Consider the following 19,690-nt stretch of genomic DNA (forward strand, 5'->3'; position numbering starts at 1 on the left):
TTTGCACCTTTCAGAATATTATTCTTTTAATCTTTGAATGCCTATATCCTTGTCTTTTAGGTCTCAACTCAATTGCCACCTTCTTGAGAGAGCTATCTGGAGCATCCTATTAAAATCTTCTCTATCCCATTACCTTCTTTTGCTTTCTATATAGTACTATCTAAAATTATTTTATTATTTGTTGGCCTATATACTTTCTGCTTTCCTGATTAGAATGTATTCCCTGAAAGAAAAAAACAAATCTTCTTCTTCACTCGTGGTTTTATCCCAGGCATCTAAAGCACATAGAACTTAACACTGACTTGCCATTAATATTTCTGGCATGAGGGGCACCTGGGTGGCTCAGTGGGTTAAGCCGCTGCCTTCAGCTCAGGTCATGATCTCGGGGTCCTGGGATCGAGTCCCGCATCGGGCTCTCTGCTCAGCAGGGAGCCTGCTTCCCTTCCTCTCTCTGCCTGCCTCTCTGCCTACTTGTGATCTCTCTCTCTGTGTCAAATAAATAGATAAAATCTTAAAAAAATATATATATTTCTGGCATGAGTGCTCAAAGTCAGTGTGACTTCAGTACAAAATTCTATGAGAAAACATCAGAGAGGCATTTCACCAGATTTGGGATCATGGAAAGCTTTTCAGAAGAAAGTGAAGCAGTCTTTGCTAATACTATTTTCTCTGCTTCTAATGCCCCCCTCCCTTTATAGCCATTTGCTCATCAATACTTGGGCTCAAGAGCATTCTTTTGGAAAAGTTTACTGACCAAACCCCTCCCCCAGCTATTATCAGGTGCCTCTAACAGTAAAGATACTATATGTTACAAGAGACTGAAAACCTGACACCATCTCACATATTGGGGAGACCGTGAGAATTTGGGGGATCTAGCTAAGGTCAAGTTAGAGATACTTTCAGTTTGGCTTACAGTTAAGTACCATATTGTTGCTTCATTATATAGATTATTACTAAGTCATCTAGGAATACTCCTATATTTCATTCAGCATTACATGCAAAAACGGGACTAGAGATCACATCATAATATGAAAGCGTCTGGCATTGTGAATAATTGTGAAGAAACAAAGTTTGACATATATGGAGCCAGGCACTAGTCTATGAAAGTCATCTTCCAATTTATCAGGTATGTAAAATTTTAAGTGGGAGATTCTGTTCTCATTGGTACTGAGTCCAAATTATCAACACTAAAACACAAATTTTGATGAACCATGTGACTGAATTATATTTCAATTATCTGTATAGAGAATGATAGAAAAATTACTATCTAATAAAGACAGAATCAAAGAGTGAATCACCAAAAAATTAAAAAAATAAGACAGAAGGGTCAGAGTAATTAATATATACGTTATAAAAATTTTTTTGGATTTTGAAACATTTGTGATAGTTTCAACTTTTCCCATTCTCAAATGAGAAATTAAAAAGTCTCAAATGAAATGAAAAAGTCATTTTTATATCAGTTTTAATTTAAATCTTTGCATTTTTTTTCTTTTATTTTTTTAATTAACTTATAATGTATTATTTGCCCCAGGGGTACAGGTCTGTGAATCATCAAAAAATCTTTGCATTTTTTATTAAAGAGGACCCCCTCTCCCAAATTTTGTGTGCTTCACACCCTCTAAATCCTAGATCTGCCTTTGTTCAAGTCGGATAAATTGAACACACAAAGATTTGGCTTTCAAGTAGGTATAGTATCTTGGAACTGTCTGTGGTGTTGGACCTGAGGTTCACTCAGCTTTCCCCATGGTACTTATAGCAGAAGTCCCACCCCCCTCCCCTGCCCCCCACAGGCCTATGCCAATAGATTGTTGGAAATGAAGAATCAGGACTATCAACTGAGGTCATGGTTAATGAATATGAATGAGTGCTTTTGCCCATGGGGAGAGTGTCTAAAAACAAGAGGGTTGAGGAGGAAACCACTGATGACTCTCAAGTGTCGGGGAAACACAAAGAACCAAAGGACAGGGACACCAAGAGGGTATCAGGTCAAAGAAAACACTGAGCACCAGGCCATGCCTGAATCCAGATCAAGGGCAGAGAGGAGGGACCCAGAGTGAAGGAAAGTAAGTAAAGAGAATAGAATAAATCAGGGGTTGGACTATCTGGAAGGGGAACAAAGAGAGAATGACTGAGAGGGGTGGGCTGAGAGAAAGCCTGGAGGGCCAGAACAAAGACCTTTTCCAATGAGTTGGTGGGACTTCACTCCCAAATCCCCATGTGAATGTCTGTATGAGTTGGAATAGATGTAAATGATGGTTTTGTACAAGTATTCTGGCATCCATGAGTACGTGTAGCTGACTATACGAATATTTTTTCAGTTTGCCTTTGCTTCTGCTTTGGAAAGGAGACTCAGTGTCTTTGGATTCTGGGGTTATTTGGAGAATGAAAGAAGGTCAGTGTCTAGCCTTCCTCAATGGATTTCATCCAGCTTCACCTGCTGAGACTGGGCTCCCTAAGCATTTGGATGCTGCTGTGGGAATTGTGATCTGGAAGGCAGTGGAATCCTAGAAGCCTGCCAATTTCCATGGGAAACATGAGAAATGTTCAACAAAGGACCAGACCAGGGCTGGCTGGGCCAGCCCTGGTGCACATTTATTACAGTGGCCTTGGAAGAAAAGACAATGGCCAGGGAAGAAAAGTCAATTAAAGTTTATGGTGCTGATGTCTGTGCTTGTCCTCCCTCTCTTAGGAAGTTAATCATTGTCCAGGTCCAAGGTTCACAAAAAGGGACTGCGATGTCCCGCCAATGTCCTCAGTAGAATATCCAGAACAGTGGTTCCTGTTGTCTCCAGACCAAAAACAGCAATAGCAGCAGCACCTGGGAACTTTTTAGAAATGCAAATTACCAGGCAGGCCTTACCTCAGACCCACTGGACCAGAAATTTTGCATCCTAATGCTTGCGAACCACAGGGAACCTGGGAGGGATTGCTCACACTACCATCAGCAAAGAGCATCATCAGGAGTAACCAGGGTTGAAGGCATTCTTTTAGGAGGCTTGGGAGAAAAGGGGACTGGAATAGTTGAGAGATGTGGCAGAAGGGATAAGATAGGATTTAGTAAGTGTTCATAGACTGAGTAGTTTGATAACCTTCACAGCTGCAGGTGCCAAGAAATTCAAGTCTAATACAGAATGCAAGGTTTTCAGCTTGCTTTTGGCTCCTTATCTTTGCTACTTGAATGTGACCTCCCTCTAAGAATGAAACCTATGGAACCTCAATGTATCATGGTCAAACCAGTGAGGATATTTTTCTAGACACTAGAGAAGTCTTCTGCCTGAGTGGTCAGCCATCTGACACGCAAAGAGATCGATTTCCCCCTATTGAGGGTGGGTTCCATTTTGGAAGCAGCTCAATGTACCTGCTGATTGGTTGAGTGATATAGCTGGTAATAGCCTTTAGGGCTCAAAGAAGAGATGGACCTGGAGAGGAAAGAGCAGGGGCAATCTCAGGAAACAGAAACACCTGGGGAACAGCCCCACGAGACACCTGGTGCCTTTAGCAAGTGGTCTATCAAGTTGTAGGGCTCCCATGTTATCTAGTTGGGATGTATCTTTTCATTGGCTTAACTTTGTCCTCGCAGCCCACTGATCACTGGCGGAAGCTGGCTCTGCAACAGGCCTGCTGGAATGGGCATTTGTTATTTTAAGGCTTTCTAATACTATTGTTAAGTTCCAAACATCTCCAGATTTAGGAGCCTGAGTTCCCCAACGTAGAATCTGGAAACGTCAAATTTGCAGCCTCCTTGGCAACCAGAACACAGATAACCTAACAGACTCGTGTGGGCTCCTGGCCGCAGCAGACAACAGCTTCATCACCAGCCCTGCAGCATGCTCGGGCTCGAGCCACCTTTGCTGGTTTCTGCAGCCCTGAGAGAGTTCTAGGAGATGCCCAGGGACTTTCCCCTAAACCCCATCTTTGCTCTGTCAGCCAAAATTACCTTCTGTTGCTAGCAATTGTAAATTCCAATGAATACAAGAATGGGCACTGGAGGTTATGACCATCAGTAGAAACTTGAGGAAATTGAGGTTACCTGGAATTGGTTAACTGGGCTGGCATGGGCTGATGGCTCAGAATATCCAGATGACGGGGTGGGATTCTGGCAGCCAAGATGCATCTGTGCTTACCTGGGATGAAGTTCTCACTGCAGACCAGCTCCGAGATATCCGGTAACCACACTCATAAACAACATCAGGCCATAGGGCATCAAAAACCTGGGATGAGCTACGTCCATTTCTAGGAACTCAAAACATCCAACAGGCCTTGTTTCCACTCAGTTTGCACGATGCTTGGAGGTCCTTTTGAGGCCATGACTTTGCTTTCCCAAGCCCATAGTTCTAAGCTCATTCGTGCTTGTTCTCACACCTCTCCCTTGGAATCCAGAAGGCCACAGGACTGTGTGGACTGGATCACTCGGGGTGATCAGATTTCCTCCCCTTCCACCTCCTCTCCTCCCTGCCCACCACTTCTGCCAAGTTACAGCCACCAGGAAAAATGATAAGACATTTATTGACATTTATCTACAGCACGGTGACATCCTTAAAATCCTGGACAAGATCGTGAGCACAGCGTTAACAGCGGCAGCAGTCGCAGTGAGGTCTTCGGGGCTTATCTTTATTGTGGGAGATGAAATATGGGAGCGGGGGTCTGGTTCCATAAGTGAGCCTAGAGCCACGTCTGGGATGCTGGGGACTGGCCCACTTCAGCCCTCCGCAGGGGCAAACCACACAACACAGACATAAGACAAGACACAAATAGCCAAGCACAGACACATCCCAGGACCTCACATTTAGGGAAAGAATAAAAGAGCCCATAGTCCACTTGAGGAATTCCCAGATCCTTGAAGGATTCCCATGGAGGTGACAGGGAAATCACCACCCACGTGCAATTCTCCCCATCCTAAGCCCAAGAGCAAACTGAATCCACTGACAGAGATAAGCCTGGAACCCTGTGTCCCTCACAGCCCACTGGCCTCCCTCTTGCCCCCAGTGCTGGTGGTTTTACAAATGGGGCAAAGGTTAACCCAGGATGGCTCAAAGCAGTTGATAAATAGCACAGGGTCCCTTTCAGGGGTCTTCACCCCAGTACCAGCCCATACCTGTGTAGTTTCCAAAGCCCTTTTACACACAAGGATGTCGCACTTCAACCTCATCTCTGGACTGGGGAGCAGACTGCAAATCATGTCCTCCCATTTCTCAGGAAGGGAAGCAGAGGCTCAGAGAGGCTGAGTATTGGGTCACAAGACTCCAAGAAAACCCCAGGCTAGAACACAATTCTCCCCATCCCACAGACTCTATTGCTCTTCCTACAATTTGAAATCCTAAACACTTTGGTAGCCAGAGCCACTTTCTTGCACGTGACTGAAAGTTTTCTGTATGGATGCTCTCGTTGGGCTCACATGCAGGGCTGGGCTCATGCTGGTGGGCTCCTTGCCTCATTCAGGCTTGTGAAGCATCTTGGATCCCAGCACAGTACAGGCACTGTGCTAAGCCTGCCAGTAAGGGATTTCTCATCAGCCCAATGGGGAGGTTTGACCTGCAGATGTCTGTTTTTCTTCCCAGCTCTAGTGCTTTGTGAGTCTCCCTAAAGAAATATGGGGAAGGGGTCAAGGCCAAACAGCAGGTCACTGGCAAAGCTGAGAGAAGTCCGGGTTCCCCACTCTCTGCTCAGAGACCTCTTGGCAGGCTTCCATGGTCACTGAGCTCAAGGAGGAATTTATGATGGCAAAGCACTCACTGCTCTCACTTTGGAGTGGTCTTGAGGGGATCAAGGGTACTCACAGAATCACAAAGGAAGCTTCTGCTAGCTTTCCTTTCAGGAAGGGCAATGGTCAGAGGGAGGAGGTGAGTCAGAACACTTGGTGGGTGATGATGTGTATTTCAAGCCTTGGGCCCGGCTCCAGCTCTCTGGCCCTGTTCCCCGAAGAAGCTGGTTTGGGGAGGGGTGAGGGTAAGAAGAGGAATCACTGCAGACCACTGGACAGGTCAAGGAGAGTCACAGGGCCACCCACTGAGACAGAAAACGTGGCCTAGCCTCACGTATGGTAGGGAGTTAAGAAGCCCCCAGTGCGGGGACCACCAAGAAGCTACTGAACCCCCTCCCACCCCCAAATCGCACACTCTGTCCTCTCACAGGTTCCTTGGCAGCCTCAGCATCCCTAACTTGGATTCCCACTTCCCCCGGGGTTGGAGACTCTCTTCTAACATGGCCTGTCCCATGGTGGAGCATTCATAAAAGAATCTGAAAAAATCTCTTCATTCCAAGAAGAACTCAGCCTGGGTGACCGTTGACCTTTAGGATTGCATAAAACTAGAAAAACCCCCTCCTGGTAATGATCTTCTAGAGTCATGAAGATGGAGAACTCCGCTCCTCTCCAGCATGACCATTCCCGAAGACCTCAAACCCCTCCCAGCTCACAACTCTTTCTTACCCCTTCCCAGGGAGGCAAATGTAACTCTGCCTGGGGCCCATTCCCATTAAGTAGATGGCTGGTGTTTAGACAGAGAATTCCAGAGATGCAATGGGCTCTACAGATCACCTAGTCCTACTGCCCATTTTACAGATTTGAAAACAAAGACTCAGAGAGGGAAAGGTTTTGTCCAGACCTTATGCTATCCATCCCCCCACCCCCACTGCCTATGACCCTGCAGGCCAGCTGCTTAACCTTCTGGAACATTCAAAATACATGGGGTATATCTGTTCACAAGATGGACAATTTTGTTCAGATAGAAAAATAAACCAACAAACCAATAGGAACCTGGAACCTCTACAAGGATGCACCCCAGGGCTCAGGTGGCAACACAGCCCATAGGATTCTAAGCTGATGATGTCTTTGCTATTTTGTGAGGATATCTGTATAAAATCAAAGTCTCTTTTTCCACAGTGAAGCAGAGCTGCTGGTGGGGACTGGGACGAAGAAATGAGGTCCACTCAGGGCACCGCTCGTAGGATCTGGAGGTAGCCACTGTCCAAGCAGCCTTGGCACCCTGCCCAGGCTAGGGACACAGCTGGATCTACACATCATGCCCGAGGCCTCTGTCCAACTGTCCCTGGCATGATCCCTCCCTCCAGCCCACCAGCTTCCACTATGGTGTCCCAGTGGAAGAGAGAGATACTTCCTAAGAAAGGGAAAATAAATGGCGTTCTCCCCTCCCACCACATATACACGAACACATACACTTCAAAGCCTTAGATGATACATATTAACAATGATGCATGCCCTTTTATCTGCTTAGCTTTGAAAGCAACAATTGCTGAAGTGCAGAGCTTGGAGAAGCTTTCGAAGCCACTGCATCTCACATATGGAACAACTGAGATCCCGAACAGGGAGCTCTGTGTCCATAGTCTGAGCAGTAGAGGCCCAATGGGGGGCAGATTCTAGGTTTGCCAAAGACCCAGGGGTCTACAGCACTTCACTGGCCAAGGACACAGGGCTCATCTCTAAACCATGCAAATAAGTCCTTCTCCAGTCATCTAGAGGATCTCTCTAAACACGGACCCCCCAGGTCCCCCAGGCCCTGTGCTCTTTATAAAAACAAGCTAAGCAACATTCCCTCTCCACCCAAGTTCCCCAAGCATTCCAGAACATGATCACGAAACAAGTCTGCAAACACACTTGGACAGGAACAACACCAAAAGTTGACATGGAATGAAATGGGCCCCCCACATGGGCCACGGCACTCTAGCACTTTCTCCCACCTTCCCTCACAATCTGGTTCTACACCATTTTGAATTCTTAGACTGTGGCCAAGCAACTTGCAACTGGAGAACCACAACGGGAGCTGGGGAACTGCCATGCCTTCCATCTGTGGCTTCTTCTAATAGGCATGGTGGGTGTGGTTCTCCTCCCAACATCCTAGGCCACTCTAGCATCTGTGGTGATTCAATGTCAAGAACACACAGAGAGCAGTCTTTGCAAAGGTCTCAGAAATAGTTCAGTAGCTGAGCCCAAACCCAAGGAGCTGGTGGCCGGGGCTCCTCATTGTTCATGAGGGTGGGGGGAAGGGGAGTTATGAGGGCCCTGACTCGGGCGCAAGGAAGTAAGGTGATTCGGGATTCATTGACATCACAGGAAGGCGGCTGGTTCATCCTATTCATGGCTTTGACTCGTGGAGAAATGAGGAGGGGGAGGGCTTAGGGGTTCCTTGTGGTAGGTAGGAGTGGGGAGCAGTCTCTCTGAGGCATGAGTCTCTCACCTCCCGCAGCTGATGCCTAGGGATGGGAAGTGTAGAAGGGAGGCTACCCGAGGAACCCCCGCCCACCTCGAGTTGGGAGCGAAGCAATGGAGCCAGTGAAGGTCGTCTTCCACGGGCCCCCAAACTCTCTCCATCTCCTTTCCAATCACATCCACATTGCTGGATCTTGGCAATTTTTCTTCTACCAAATGAAGAGCACCAGAACATGCCGGGACCCTGAGCCCCACACCCAAAATGAAGTCTCTGACTGGAAGAGCCCTGGAGCTCTCCACTGCCCTGACACCCAGGAGCTGGGCAGCTGGACACACCGAGATGCTGGGGGCGGGGGATGGGGGAGTCTCGGCTCAGGTCTCACCTCCACTAAAGGATGCTCAGAGCACCCAAGCCGGATCTCTGGCAGGCCTCAGGGGCTGGGCCAGGCCTGAGAAGGGCCTCAGGTGGTGAGCAGATTCAAGGAGTCCACACTGAAAGTCAGACACTGTGGGGGCTCTCGGGCAGGCCCCTTCCCAATCCCCTCCCAAAGCAAGGTCGTCAGCCTCAGCTCACAAGGCCTCATTCACAAGGGCAAGGAGATCACTAAGGCTGGTGGAAACAGGATAGGGTGAAGCTGGGGACTTGCCTGAGGTGAGCAGGTACGGGGGTCAAGGGGTGGGGATAAGACGACTTTTCAAAATTGGTGGAGTATTTACAGGTTGGAATCAGGGCCCAGGGGCCCATGGGGGTGGGGGGACAGTGCCAGATGGGGGGGGGCAATACCCGGGTTCACCCTGCATCCTTCTCCCACCTCGGGGAGCCCGGCCTCCAGCCCAGGGCCTGCCCGAAGTGAGAAAAGAAGCTGAACATGCGTGGGCCGGCGCCCGCCTGCGGCCCCAGCCTGTGTACGGAGGAGAGAAGGAGGGGAGGACGGGCTCAGGTGGCCAGGTTGTCAGCTGGGAGTCCGGACATGCGGATCTGGGAGCTGCTCTTGCTCAGGATGGAGAGTTGGGTGCCCCCGTTCACCCCACTGCTGGCCAGGGACGGGTGCCGGTGCTTGAAGTCCACGGCGAAGTAGCGGTTCACCTTCCAGCTCCGCCACTTACGCTTGATCTCCGCCTGCACCTGCAGGGAGCAACTGGGATGGTCACTTCCAGACAGCCTCTTCTACCTGACTGCTCTGCTGGGGCCCCTCCCCGGCACCCACTGCCACCTCCTACAATACCCACAGACTCAGACGAAGGCTTGCAGCCCTCCAGGCCACCAGTGGGGAAAGGAATGCCTCTGAGGAGCTGACTTGAGCTCCTTTCCCAGGGCACTGTCTGAGCAAGGCGCCCAAATGGCTCCTTGTTCTCTGCGGGCTTCTAGTCCTGGACCTTGGCATTCCCCAGGCCGTCGCAGGCTCACAGGATCTTTCCGGGAATCTTAAAAAGCAGTCGCTTGGGGCAGACAGACCAGGGAAGGAGCCCCTCTCTCCCAGACCACTAACAGTGGGCTGCGCATCAGAATTACCTGGAGAGCTTTACAAATCCAGATGCCGCCACCACAGCCCAAGACAATGACATCAAAATCTCTGGGGTAAGGCATCCGTATGTTGTAAAGTTCCCCAGGGATTCCAATATGCAGTCAGGCTCGAGAACCGCTAACTAAGGTGCTTTCTGAGTGAACATCCCCCCGCCCATGTTGCCCTTCCCCTGGTATGCACAGGGCATGGCCAGCTTCAGCCTCTCTACGCCCTCCCCAGTTCAGTACCTCTGTGTGGAGCACAGACTGCATGCCTGCAAGTGAGTGGTCCCAGCACCCAGACCTCCAGTTCCAGCTCCCACCTTCCCCACCGGTCTCCTGGCCAGCTCCCTGTGCCCCACCCCCTGCCTACCCAGCTGCTCCCTGCCCAACGCTGTTGCCTCTCATCTGACCTTGCCAGAGGCTGTCTTGGCAATCTCCGAACCTAATCTTCTTGTTTCTCAGATGCAAGAAGGGGAAGAGCCTGCTGTGCTGAGCCAAGACCCAAGCACAGGTACAATGACTCCTGGTCACTCTGCACACACCCATCCCACCCATTCAGCCCCCACTCCTGTCCCAGCACCTCTGTTCTAGGCTCTGTTCAAAAGCATCACCTTAACAGACTGGAGCAGGAGGCCCTGAAACCAGAGCTCTGGAAATGACACGCTCTGAGAAGTTTCCAGGCCTCTCCCAGGGTTTCTCCCGAGTTCGGAGTCCCCACTCTACAGGGGATGGGTTTGGGCAGGCAGACAGGCCTGCGGGGGGCAGTGCTGAACTTTGGGTAGCTCCACACTCAGCATCCCTGTCTAGCACAGCCTCATAAACTATAGGTGCCATTTTTTTGTGCCTTCCTCTTTCCATTTCTCTTTACTAAGGTGTGTCTTATAAGCAGGGTTGTGCTCAGCAGAGGACGCCTTTACAAGTCCAGATCATGCCTTGCACAGCAGACGAAGTGAGAGATTCCGGCCCAGGACAGAGGCTTCCAGGAGACTCTAGCACCACTGCCTTCCCCCTCCTCCAGGTGCTGGGAGCCTGGTGCGGCCCTGGCCAGGAGCATCAGCTCTGGTGGGCAGCAGGCTATGCCCCTGTCTGCTCCCCAGCAATTCCCACCTCCACTGCTAAGAAGCCAGAGGGCCAGAATCTTACCTCCCCATTCAGAAAACAGTAGAGAACAGCCACCACAAAGCCCTACGGAGAGAAAGCAAAAATAACCTGAGAATGCTAGCAAGGGACCTTGGGCACAGCGAGCAAAGGAGGCAGCAGAAATGTGGAATGACCCCAGGAATCAGAAACATACAATGACCTCGATGGGGGGCCCTTGCCCAGGAATCTGCGGTAAGATGGGAGAGGTTCTGCTCCACCACGATGGCCATGCCCAGGAGGCCAAGTGGCTACAACCTGGCTTTGGATCTCACATTCGCTAGGCAGATCCTTCACATTCCCAGAGGCCAGCTCCATCCCATGTGCTGCAAGAAGCCTTTCATGCATGTCCCTGGGATGTTCTCGGGCTCCCTAACCAGCCTGCAGGACCCTGAGGGCGGCAGCCATCCGGGATAGAATGGACCCATGTCTTTATCCCCACCCCCTCCCCATCCCACACTTCCTTGGCCAGATACTCTTAACAGCACACAAAACACCATGACCAACTGCCTGACACAGAGGAGGCAGCCGGCTACCCTGCATATCGCCTTTACATGTACTCTTTGCATTTAGAATTCCTGTGCTAAGACGGGTACCCTGGGCTCTGACTCCTAGGCTGGGGCTGCGGCCACACAGCTCCCACCCACGCCAGGCTAAGAACCATTAACAGGGAAAATGTCCTTGAATTAAAACTGGGGGAGGGAGAGATTAAGTCAGATGCACAGAGTAAGCTCCTGACCCTCAAGAAGCTGTGGCAAACAGCTGGGTTAGGGCAAGGTGCCCTACCGGGGGACACTCAACTTTGCCCTGGCACACCTTCACGGACCCACTTGTGCAGCCGTCCATTAATTTACTCACTAGGCATCCTCACGCCCACTCGCTCACTCCTTCACTCACATGTTGACAACCCTATCCACTTATGCCTGCAGGGATGGAGCTGTGGTCCCTCTCTCACTATTCTCTGGATCATCTGTATCTCTCTTTGCTCATCCACCTCTTTGGTTCTCTTTGGCCAGGTCCTGTGCTGGGGACACCAGAGTAGGTAAGACTGAGTTCCAGGGCTCCTAAGAGGCGTGGTCTACAGGCTGGAGTCAGGGTGTGGACACAGAGGTCTCCGGAGAGCACCCTGCTCCCCCACCCAGGCTGAAGGGGAGGGATAGGATACCCAAGGGAGGCCTTGCTCAGAACCCCCAGATGCAGCCACAGGAAGATACCAGCACCTGTTCTCACAGGAGCCCACGGTAGACAGCAGAACGGGCTCTCCCAGCTCCCTTCTTTCTACTGCTATTCCAGACATGGAAACACAAGGCTGAATCTAGGTTAGAGAACTTAGAACCACCAGCAGATTAGAGACCGGGGCCCTGGCTCCCCACAAGCCCCCACCTGCCCTACCCACCACACCTACCTGGAAGGAGCCCAGCCCCAGCTCAAATACAAGTCTCTCCCTCTTGCTGACATTCTCCGGGGAGAAGGCGAATACCGTGTAGTGGATTCCAAACAGTGGGATGAGCAGCAAGGTGGACCGGGCTAGCCGTCTGTCAGGAGAGAGCGAGAGAGAGCTTGCTCTTAGGGTGGCCAGGTCTTGACGCTGGAGCCATGGAAGGCAGAGACGCTAAGTCCCAGCTCCCCGCTCCCCCCTGAGCTGGGGCTCCTGTCCACAGACTCTCTCAGGATTCTCTCCAGGGCATGGGGGCTGGGGGAGAGGGTGGCCAACCCAACAGGGATTCCAGAACCCCCTGGGAGGTTCTGGGTGGACATCCCATTCCTCTAGGCCATGTCAGTGTCCTGTAGAACCACTAAATGTGAGTGTGGGTTTTACAGACACCCCTTGTGAGAGGTACAAAACCCTTAGCAAAAGGGAGATGGGGACCAATGTGGGACTCGAAAGGTTTGTGACGTCATGGACCCTCAAGCAAAGCAAACTGTCCTCTGCTCTGGATGGAAGTTCCACATGCTTGGAAAGAGCAGCCCCTGGGGGGCCACGGAGGCAGCCGGCTTTTCTGAGCCTGGGGTTGCCACACACATGGGGAGTGATGGGGAAGTGCTGATGAGGGAGGGGGTGGGGGGCACCGGGGGTGGACCACAGAAGGAGAGACCCAGGAGGGATCCAAGGAAAGACTGACTGCCTCTGGGAATAACAAGCACCGGCTAAGTGGGAGGAATCCACCACCTGGGGAACAGTCAAGGGAGAGGAGGCTGCCTACTTGGAACTTGCAAGTTCTTGGAAGAGAGTGATGGAGCCAAAGGGCCCTCATTGCATCCTGAGGCTGCTCTTCTGGGATTCCTCTGTTAACCTCTGGTTACTAGGCCCAGCAAGGTGGGGCTCTGCCCTGAGGGACAAGGGCACAGAAGCCACAATATGACATCCCAAGGGTCCACACTGCATGTGCTTGCGGGTCGATTTCTGTCAGAAGGGGTGTTCCCAGAGGGTCTCCAAGTGGGACTCCAGCTTTGACCACCGCAGGGTTCTGGATCTCCTGGAAGACCCAGCCCTGCCCCCTGAGCCATCAAAATGGGGGCGGTAAGTGAGAGGTCCGGCTCCCGTCCCTCTCAGTTCCTGTCCATGGGGGAGGACATTGGGGGGTGAGGGTAGCCCTTTGATTTGGGGGCATTGCATGTACCCTGCCCTCTTCCCCATCCCAGACTTTCTGGGAGAAAATGTTCTGTTGAATGTGGGGGCTCCAGATTTCAGGAGGTGAATCCATGGGGTCTGCGTGAGGCCCTTGGCTTCCCAAATGAGAGAGAAGGAAAAAGAGAGAAGGAAGGGAAGAAAGAGAAGCAGAGAAGGAGACACAGAGGAAGGGGGAGGAGTACCCTGGGAAAACCTTCAGGTGGACAAAGGCTGAGCCATGGAAGCAAGAAGCCCCACGCGTGCAGATGCCCAACGCTTCCACCCCTGGAATGGCCACAGGCAGGCAGTTCTGCAGGGCCCCGGTGCCCTGAACCAGAGCTGGCACCAACAGGATGGGAGTAGGTCCCACCCTGAGCCCAGGTGTTCTCGAGTGGGCTGTCCTCTCTCAGACTGTGGATCCTTGAAGATGCTCTTGGTGCTTCCCTTATCGGTTAGCTTCCCTGGTCAGCCTGTGCCAGGCTGGGGGCTCACACTCAGAAAGTTCCTGCCCAGGAAGGGACAAATGAACACACAGGCTATGGGAAAGCCTCAGAGTTCTGAAACCTGAACATGAGCTGGGGCTCGGGTCCTGCTCATCTCTGTGTCCCCCCTGGTAAGGGGCGACGGCTAAAGGACGAAAGCCTGAAAAGAAGTGGCAGGTAGCCTGGAAACTCAGGCATGTGGGCACTTGTGGGCTCCTTTATGACCCTGCCCAAAGGGGAGGTACCCCACAAGCAAAGTTTAAGTGAAGGGGCTTGGGAGGAAAGGTGGCCCTCAGATACACCTGTGGTTTGTGCCCTCTTTCTCCCTCCCTCCCTGGGCCTGTTTGCAGGGATTCATCCCTGCAGTTTGAAAGTTCTTAGAAACCAAAAGGCCAAATCTCTTCAGCTTTCACATGGCAGTGGTTGGATGGTTCCGTGTGTGAGAAGCAGGGACCTTCCAGACGTGAGCTCGGGCCCTTCCCAGTCCCTGGCCAGGTGGCAAATGGCAGCAAGGGTGACCTTGATGGCCCAGCAGCACCCCTGGAATGGTTGGGGACTTCTGCCAGGGCAGATGGTCACCCTTTTGGTAGACAGAGAAGTGGGGCACAGACAAGGAGGGCACGAGGGCCCAAAGTTCTGGGACCTCTACATTTCAGAGCTGACCAGAGGCCTTGGAATGGGGATGCATGGTGTGAGCCTAGGGAACCCTCTGAAGACAGTCGCAGAATCACCCTATCTGATTAAGCCACAGAGACTGTGACACAAGCTTTAGCCTCTGTCCTTCTGCCCCCAATGGGGCATCAATGGACAGAAGAGCCCTAAAAAAACACAAGGAGGAATTTCCAATGGTCAGAGCCGCCCAAATTACGGTGGGCTCCCCCACATCAAGGGATTTCCAAAAGAGGACTGATCTTCGGTTAGAAATGCCCTAGGGCCTTCGTGCTGAGGACTCCCTGGGTTCAAACCCTCACCCTGCCAGGGATGGGACCTTGAGTATTTCCCCTCTCTGTGTTCAGTTCTCTTATCTGTAAAATGAGGTTATTACAAGGACCCACCTCATAGGGTCACTGTGGGAATTAAGCCTCTTAGCACAGGAAGTGTGAGCAAGGTTCCTTGGGGGTGAGGGTCCAGTGTATAGGAACTCAGGCTCTAAGACTCTTAGAACTAATTTGGTGGGTGCAAAGACTGAAGCCCAGAAGAGTAAGGGATTCAAGGGAAAACCACGCACCATGACAGCAGCAAGGAGGCTGCTCCCACAGGGCCCACAGCTCCGTCCCCACAGCACCCCCCCTCCCGCCCCGATGGCTTGAGGTTGCGGAGAATTCACAAGACACACAGACACCAACATGCAACAGCGGAGAAACCGCTGGGCTGGAGGCACAGGCTCGCTCTCTGCCCTCAGCCAGCGAGCAGTGCAAAGCTCCGGGCGGCAGCGGCAGCATGCGGCCCCCTCCCCTCCGGGACCCCCGGCCGCAGCCACGCCGCGCACACTTACAGAGTTATGGTGGACAGTTCTGACATCTTGCAGGAGTGCTGCTGAGCCCGCTGTGGCTTGCAGTAGCATTTCTGCACGCAGCTGCTGGGTGTGACAAGATCAGCACTTCTGTCAGCTGGGGGCATCAGGCAATGAAGGAACTGAGGGGAACCTAGAGCGACGCGTGGCTCAAGGGAGGGCAGAGGAGCCCAGGTGCAGAGCCAGGGCGGGGGCAGTGACACAGAAGAGAATGAGGAAGCCAGGGGTCAAGATGTGGTCAGCTCTGGACATAGAAAGGCATGCCCAGACGTGGACAGGTGTGTGCACGGAGACATACGCACACAACGAGCACTCACACTGGGTCCGCAGCAGGTGAGGGGAGCTGGAGGCCATGGGTGTTCTGAAGGTGGGGGCAGGTCTGGGTCTCAAGCAGGGCCCCCCACCCTGGAAGCTGTCTGTTCAGTCAGCGCCAGGCCCGGAGCACGGCCTTGCCAGAGGTCACGCAACAAGACGGACAGCTAGAAACCCATGCCGTGGACCTCGTGCCACCCAGACTGGGCCGACCCAGCCCAAATCAGGCCGGTTCTGGGCTTGGGTGTCCACTGGTCTTCTTCCTCTATACCTCTCCCTCTTCTGCCTGGACCTCCTCCTCTCTGAGCTCTCAGGCAGCTCGACGTGGGCATACAGGGGCAACAGGAGTGGGGTGGATGGAAGAGACAGCTAATTAACCTAACTGCACTATCCAACAGGACAGCCATGACCCATCTGCAGCTATTTGAATTAAAATTAAATCAAGCTAGAAATCTACCTTCCTCAGTTACCCTAGCCACCTCACAAGGGCTCAACAGCCACACGTAGCTAGTGCCTCCCATATTGCACAGCACAGTCCAGGGCATGTCCATCCCTGCTGAGGGTTCCATGGTACAGTGCTGGGCTGGGCTTCCTGATCAAAGTTCCACAGGCAGGGGCTGAAGGCTGGAGGGGCATCTTTTGGGCGCTTGCCCACGGCCTGCAGAAACAAGCCATCTTAAAGGGGCATCCATAGGGGAGCCCCGGGGGTCAGGCTCGCTCTACATTCTGCTGGGTAGGGCACAGAATTTCCACCTTCTCAGAGAGGTCAGGCTGAATTTCCATCTGTCCCAGCTCTTTACGGTCCCACTTGCACTTGGGTGGGGACAAGCCTTAGACACTTCTTTTCCTTCTCTGATAAACATATAAGGCCCAGGTCAAGCACTCTGTCACCTCATCAGACAGCAAAAGAGTGGCCTCCTCCACAAACCCTCCTCGGGCACCACATGGCACGGAGCCCCTAGTACCTGCCAGTGACCTGAGCTGAGGGGCTCTGATGCACATGAGAACAGAGACACACGATGAGACCAGACCTTGGGCATTCACCGATTCATAATTTGTGATTCCAGCTCTTTGAGAGGAAGGCTAAAGGTCCTTGACCTGGGCAGACATGTCATTTTGCTGAGGCAAGAATCAGAGTCACATACTTAAAAGATGAGGCAAGCCGGGATCGCCCCAGGACCCTTGCCCCCATCAGGTGCGTGGTTCTCATTTAATAACCAGCACCTCGCGGTCTGCACCACATGGCAGGGTGGGAACCACCACTGGCCCACCTGACAGACGTGGGAAGTGAGGGACAGGACAATGCTCGGTGCTGCCCAGACCAGTGGCATCAGCACCGCCTGCAAGCTCCTTAGAGATGCAGAATCTTAGGTGCCCATCTCCCCCCCTCCCAGCACTGCTGGCTTAGAATCTGCCTTTTCACAAGACCCGGAGGTGATCCACAGACAGCTCAAAGCCTGAGAACCACTGTCGTGAGGAAGTCATGTATTTGAGAAGTTTCTTCGTGTGTCCTCATGAATGTCAAAGGTCTGCTTCATATACATACAAAGAGATGGATAGATACACAGAGGTATGTTTTTCTCACAACTTAAAAGAGCTTAATTGGACATTCAGGAATGGGAGCCCTCCTCATCTCTAGATTTATATCTGCCTGGCCCAGATTGGAAGGCTGGCTACTTTCTCCTACAGCCAGTGGCCTGGTTGGTGCCCAGGAGCCTGAGAACCCAAACCTCAGATGTGGCCCCCTACCGTGCCTGTCTTAAGCCCTCACCCCGAATTCTAAAGCTCCAGCTGCTTTCCTCTGAGACCACTCCTCCTTGAACTCCCAAAGGGTTATCCCTGCCCTTCCTGGGCCCTGGCCACAGTAAATACAGACTCCTCTGATTTCTCCTCCTCTGATTTCTTACACTAGAGGCCACTTAGTGGCAAGTTAGCTGGGAGTTCAGACCCCTGGTCAAGATGTGGGTCTCTGCTGGGAGGGGCAGAACAAAGTGGGGGGGGTCTGATGCCTGGGAGGGCTCTCTGGAAAAGGATCTAGGGACAAAACTAAGTGTCTTTCTTCCCAAACACCACTTCTCCCAAAACCTCCCTGGCTCTGCACAAAAGGACCCATGGAAAAGCATACAAAAGGGTGGCAGAAAAGCCAGAGACCGGTGTGAGAAAGGAAGAGATGTCGCAACCTCTCAGGAGTTTCTACAGTTGGTGAAAAAGGGGAAAGGAATCAAGAGGACGACATAACCCCAGACTGGATGGTGAGCTCAGTTCTGATTTGGACCTGAAGGAAGATAAGAGACAGGCCAAGGTGCTGGGTAGGAATGGATCAGAAGGCTGGAGAGCCCCATAGCAGGTACAGGGTCCACGCCTCCTTCTGGAAACCAGGGAGCCCTGGCCTATAACTCAGGGAGGCAGCACATGGATTTTCGAGGCCTGCTTTGGTCACAGGCTAACCTCCATGGAAGTTCTGGTGCCTTTGTGTGCGGCGTGCCTTGGGCTATGCGGCCCCAGGGAACACCCCACAGAAGGCTGGAGCCCCCCTCCCCCTCCGCCCGCCCCAGAGGGCAGCACTGTGTCTATTCCACCCTGCTCCTGGCCAGCAGTGTGGTGCTGGGTCACTGGGCAGGCCCGTGGAACATCTCAGCCTGAGCCAAACACTCTCCATAGGGTCCCTCGTGGCCCTGAGATGCCATATCCCCCCAGAACCCTGGCCCAGCACCTGGGGAAGCACTGCACACCATGCCAGCACTCCAGCTAGAAGCTCAGCTCAGTAGATCTTGGAGCTCCTCTGCCCGCTCCTACCTCCTCCCCCACCACTGAGGACAAGCTCAGGCTCTGTGCCCCTCCCCAGCCTTGGCAACAGGCAGGGAGTGAGGGCTTCTGAGCTCAAGGCTTTGTCTAGACAGTGACTTGCTGGGTGGTCTCAGGCCTCAGTTTCTCACATCTGCAAAATGCGAGTAACCATTCCCCGCTGCTGATCCTTAACAAGAGTTATGAGGACGGGGTGCTCCCCAATAGGGTAGGGGTGCTTTGGAAATGGAAAATGGACCTCCATGTGAACTGGGAGCCTTAGGCTGTGGGCTGAGTTCCTGGGCTGACAGCTTCCTGGTTGCATTTCTGCCATGACAGAGCCTGTCTTTAGAGTCAATGCCATCCTTCAGACACTGGGTATGACACAGCCCTGCTGACTAGCGACATCACTAGCGACAACCTCCTTCCTTTACCCCAAGAAGCCATGCAGACTGGCTCTGCGAGGTCCCCAGGGAAGTACGTGTGGGGTTTCCCTCCCCCACCTCAGACCTGAGAGGCAGCTTCCAACACCCGCTGGGAGCAGACCTGGGGAGCCCGCTGGGAGGACAGCCAGCTCCTGGAGGCGGTCTCAGCACAACTGGTGCCTGTGCGGGGACCTCACCCTTCCCTTTCTGAGCCAGCTGGCGCCTCACAGAGCTCAGGGCAGGCAAGGGCAGACTAACCCTGACCCTAGCCTCAGGCTGAGCCCTAACCCCAACCCCAGACCAAAGGGAACCAGAGCACATGCCAAGCCTGATCCAGGCCCACACTCCATGCCTGGCCACTGCCCAAGGCCTGAGGCCAGCCCCTCATTCCATCAGAAGCCTCAGGTGAGAGTGTGGGTGGCTCAGTGTTGCCGCCCCCTGAGGGCCTCCAAGCCCCCAACAGAAGCCATGTCTCAAACCCTTATCATCTGAGCAGCTGGAACCAACCTACAGGAAAGGGAGTGAATGCTGGTCTGAGGGCACAGGCAGGGGGTCCTCTTGGGCTTTCTTGGGGACTCCCAGGCTTAAATTTTTTCTGGAAACAGAGGAAAAAACCGGAAAGCTGTTGTGGGCAGATCGGAAGGGGCTTCTCAGCCCCACACATACCTCTGGTGGACCAAGGGGACTCGGGCACAGCCCTGAAATCTCCTCTCCCACCAGGTCTTGGCCCTTACCCTCCCTCTGCCACCCCTGTA

General features: G+C 52.7%; 1 protein-coding gene across 5 annotated transcripts in view; it reads right to left on the reverse strand.

Moving 5' to 3' along the window:
* Positions 1 to 4,487: 4,487 nt before the first annotated feature.
* Positions 4,488 to 19,690, reverse strand: part of ADCYAP1R1 (ADCYAP receptor type I) — a 58,048-nt gene continuing 42,845 nt past the window's right edge. For 3 of the 5 annotated variants that reach the window (XM_046021181.1, XM_046021179.1, XM_046021177.1), the window contains 4 exons: positions 15,397 to 15,480; positions 12,214 to 12,343; positions 10,815 to 10,856; positions 4,488 to 9,290 (listed from right to left, as the gene is read on the reverse strand). In XM_046021181.1, the coding sequence (XP_045877137.1) occupies positions 9,102 to 9,290; positions 10,815 to 10,856; positions 12,214 to 12,343; positions 15,397 to 15,480 (445 nt within the window). In that variant the 3' untranslated portion in view covers positions 4,488 to 9,101. The remainder of the gene's footprint in view (positions 9,291 to 10,814; positions 10,857 to 12,213; positions 12,344 to 15,396; positions 15,481 to 19,690) is intronic. The other 2 variants (XM_046021180.1, XM_046021182.1) reach the window with 2 other exon arrangements.

Source organism: Meles meles, chromosome 10 (assembly GCF_922984935.1).
Source record: "Meles meles chromosome 10, mMelMel3.1 paternal haplotype, whole genome shotgun sequence".
Taxonomy (NCBI): domain Eukaryota; kingdom Metazoa; phylum Chordata; class Mammalia; order Carnivora; family Mustelidae; genus Meles; species Meles meles.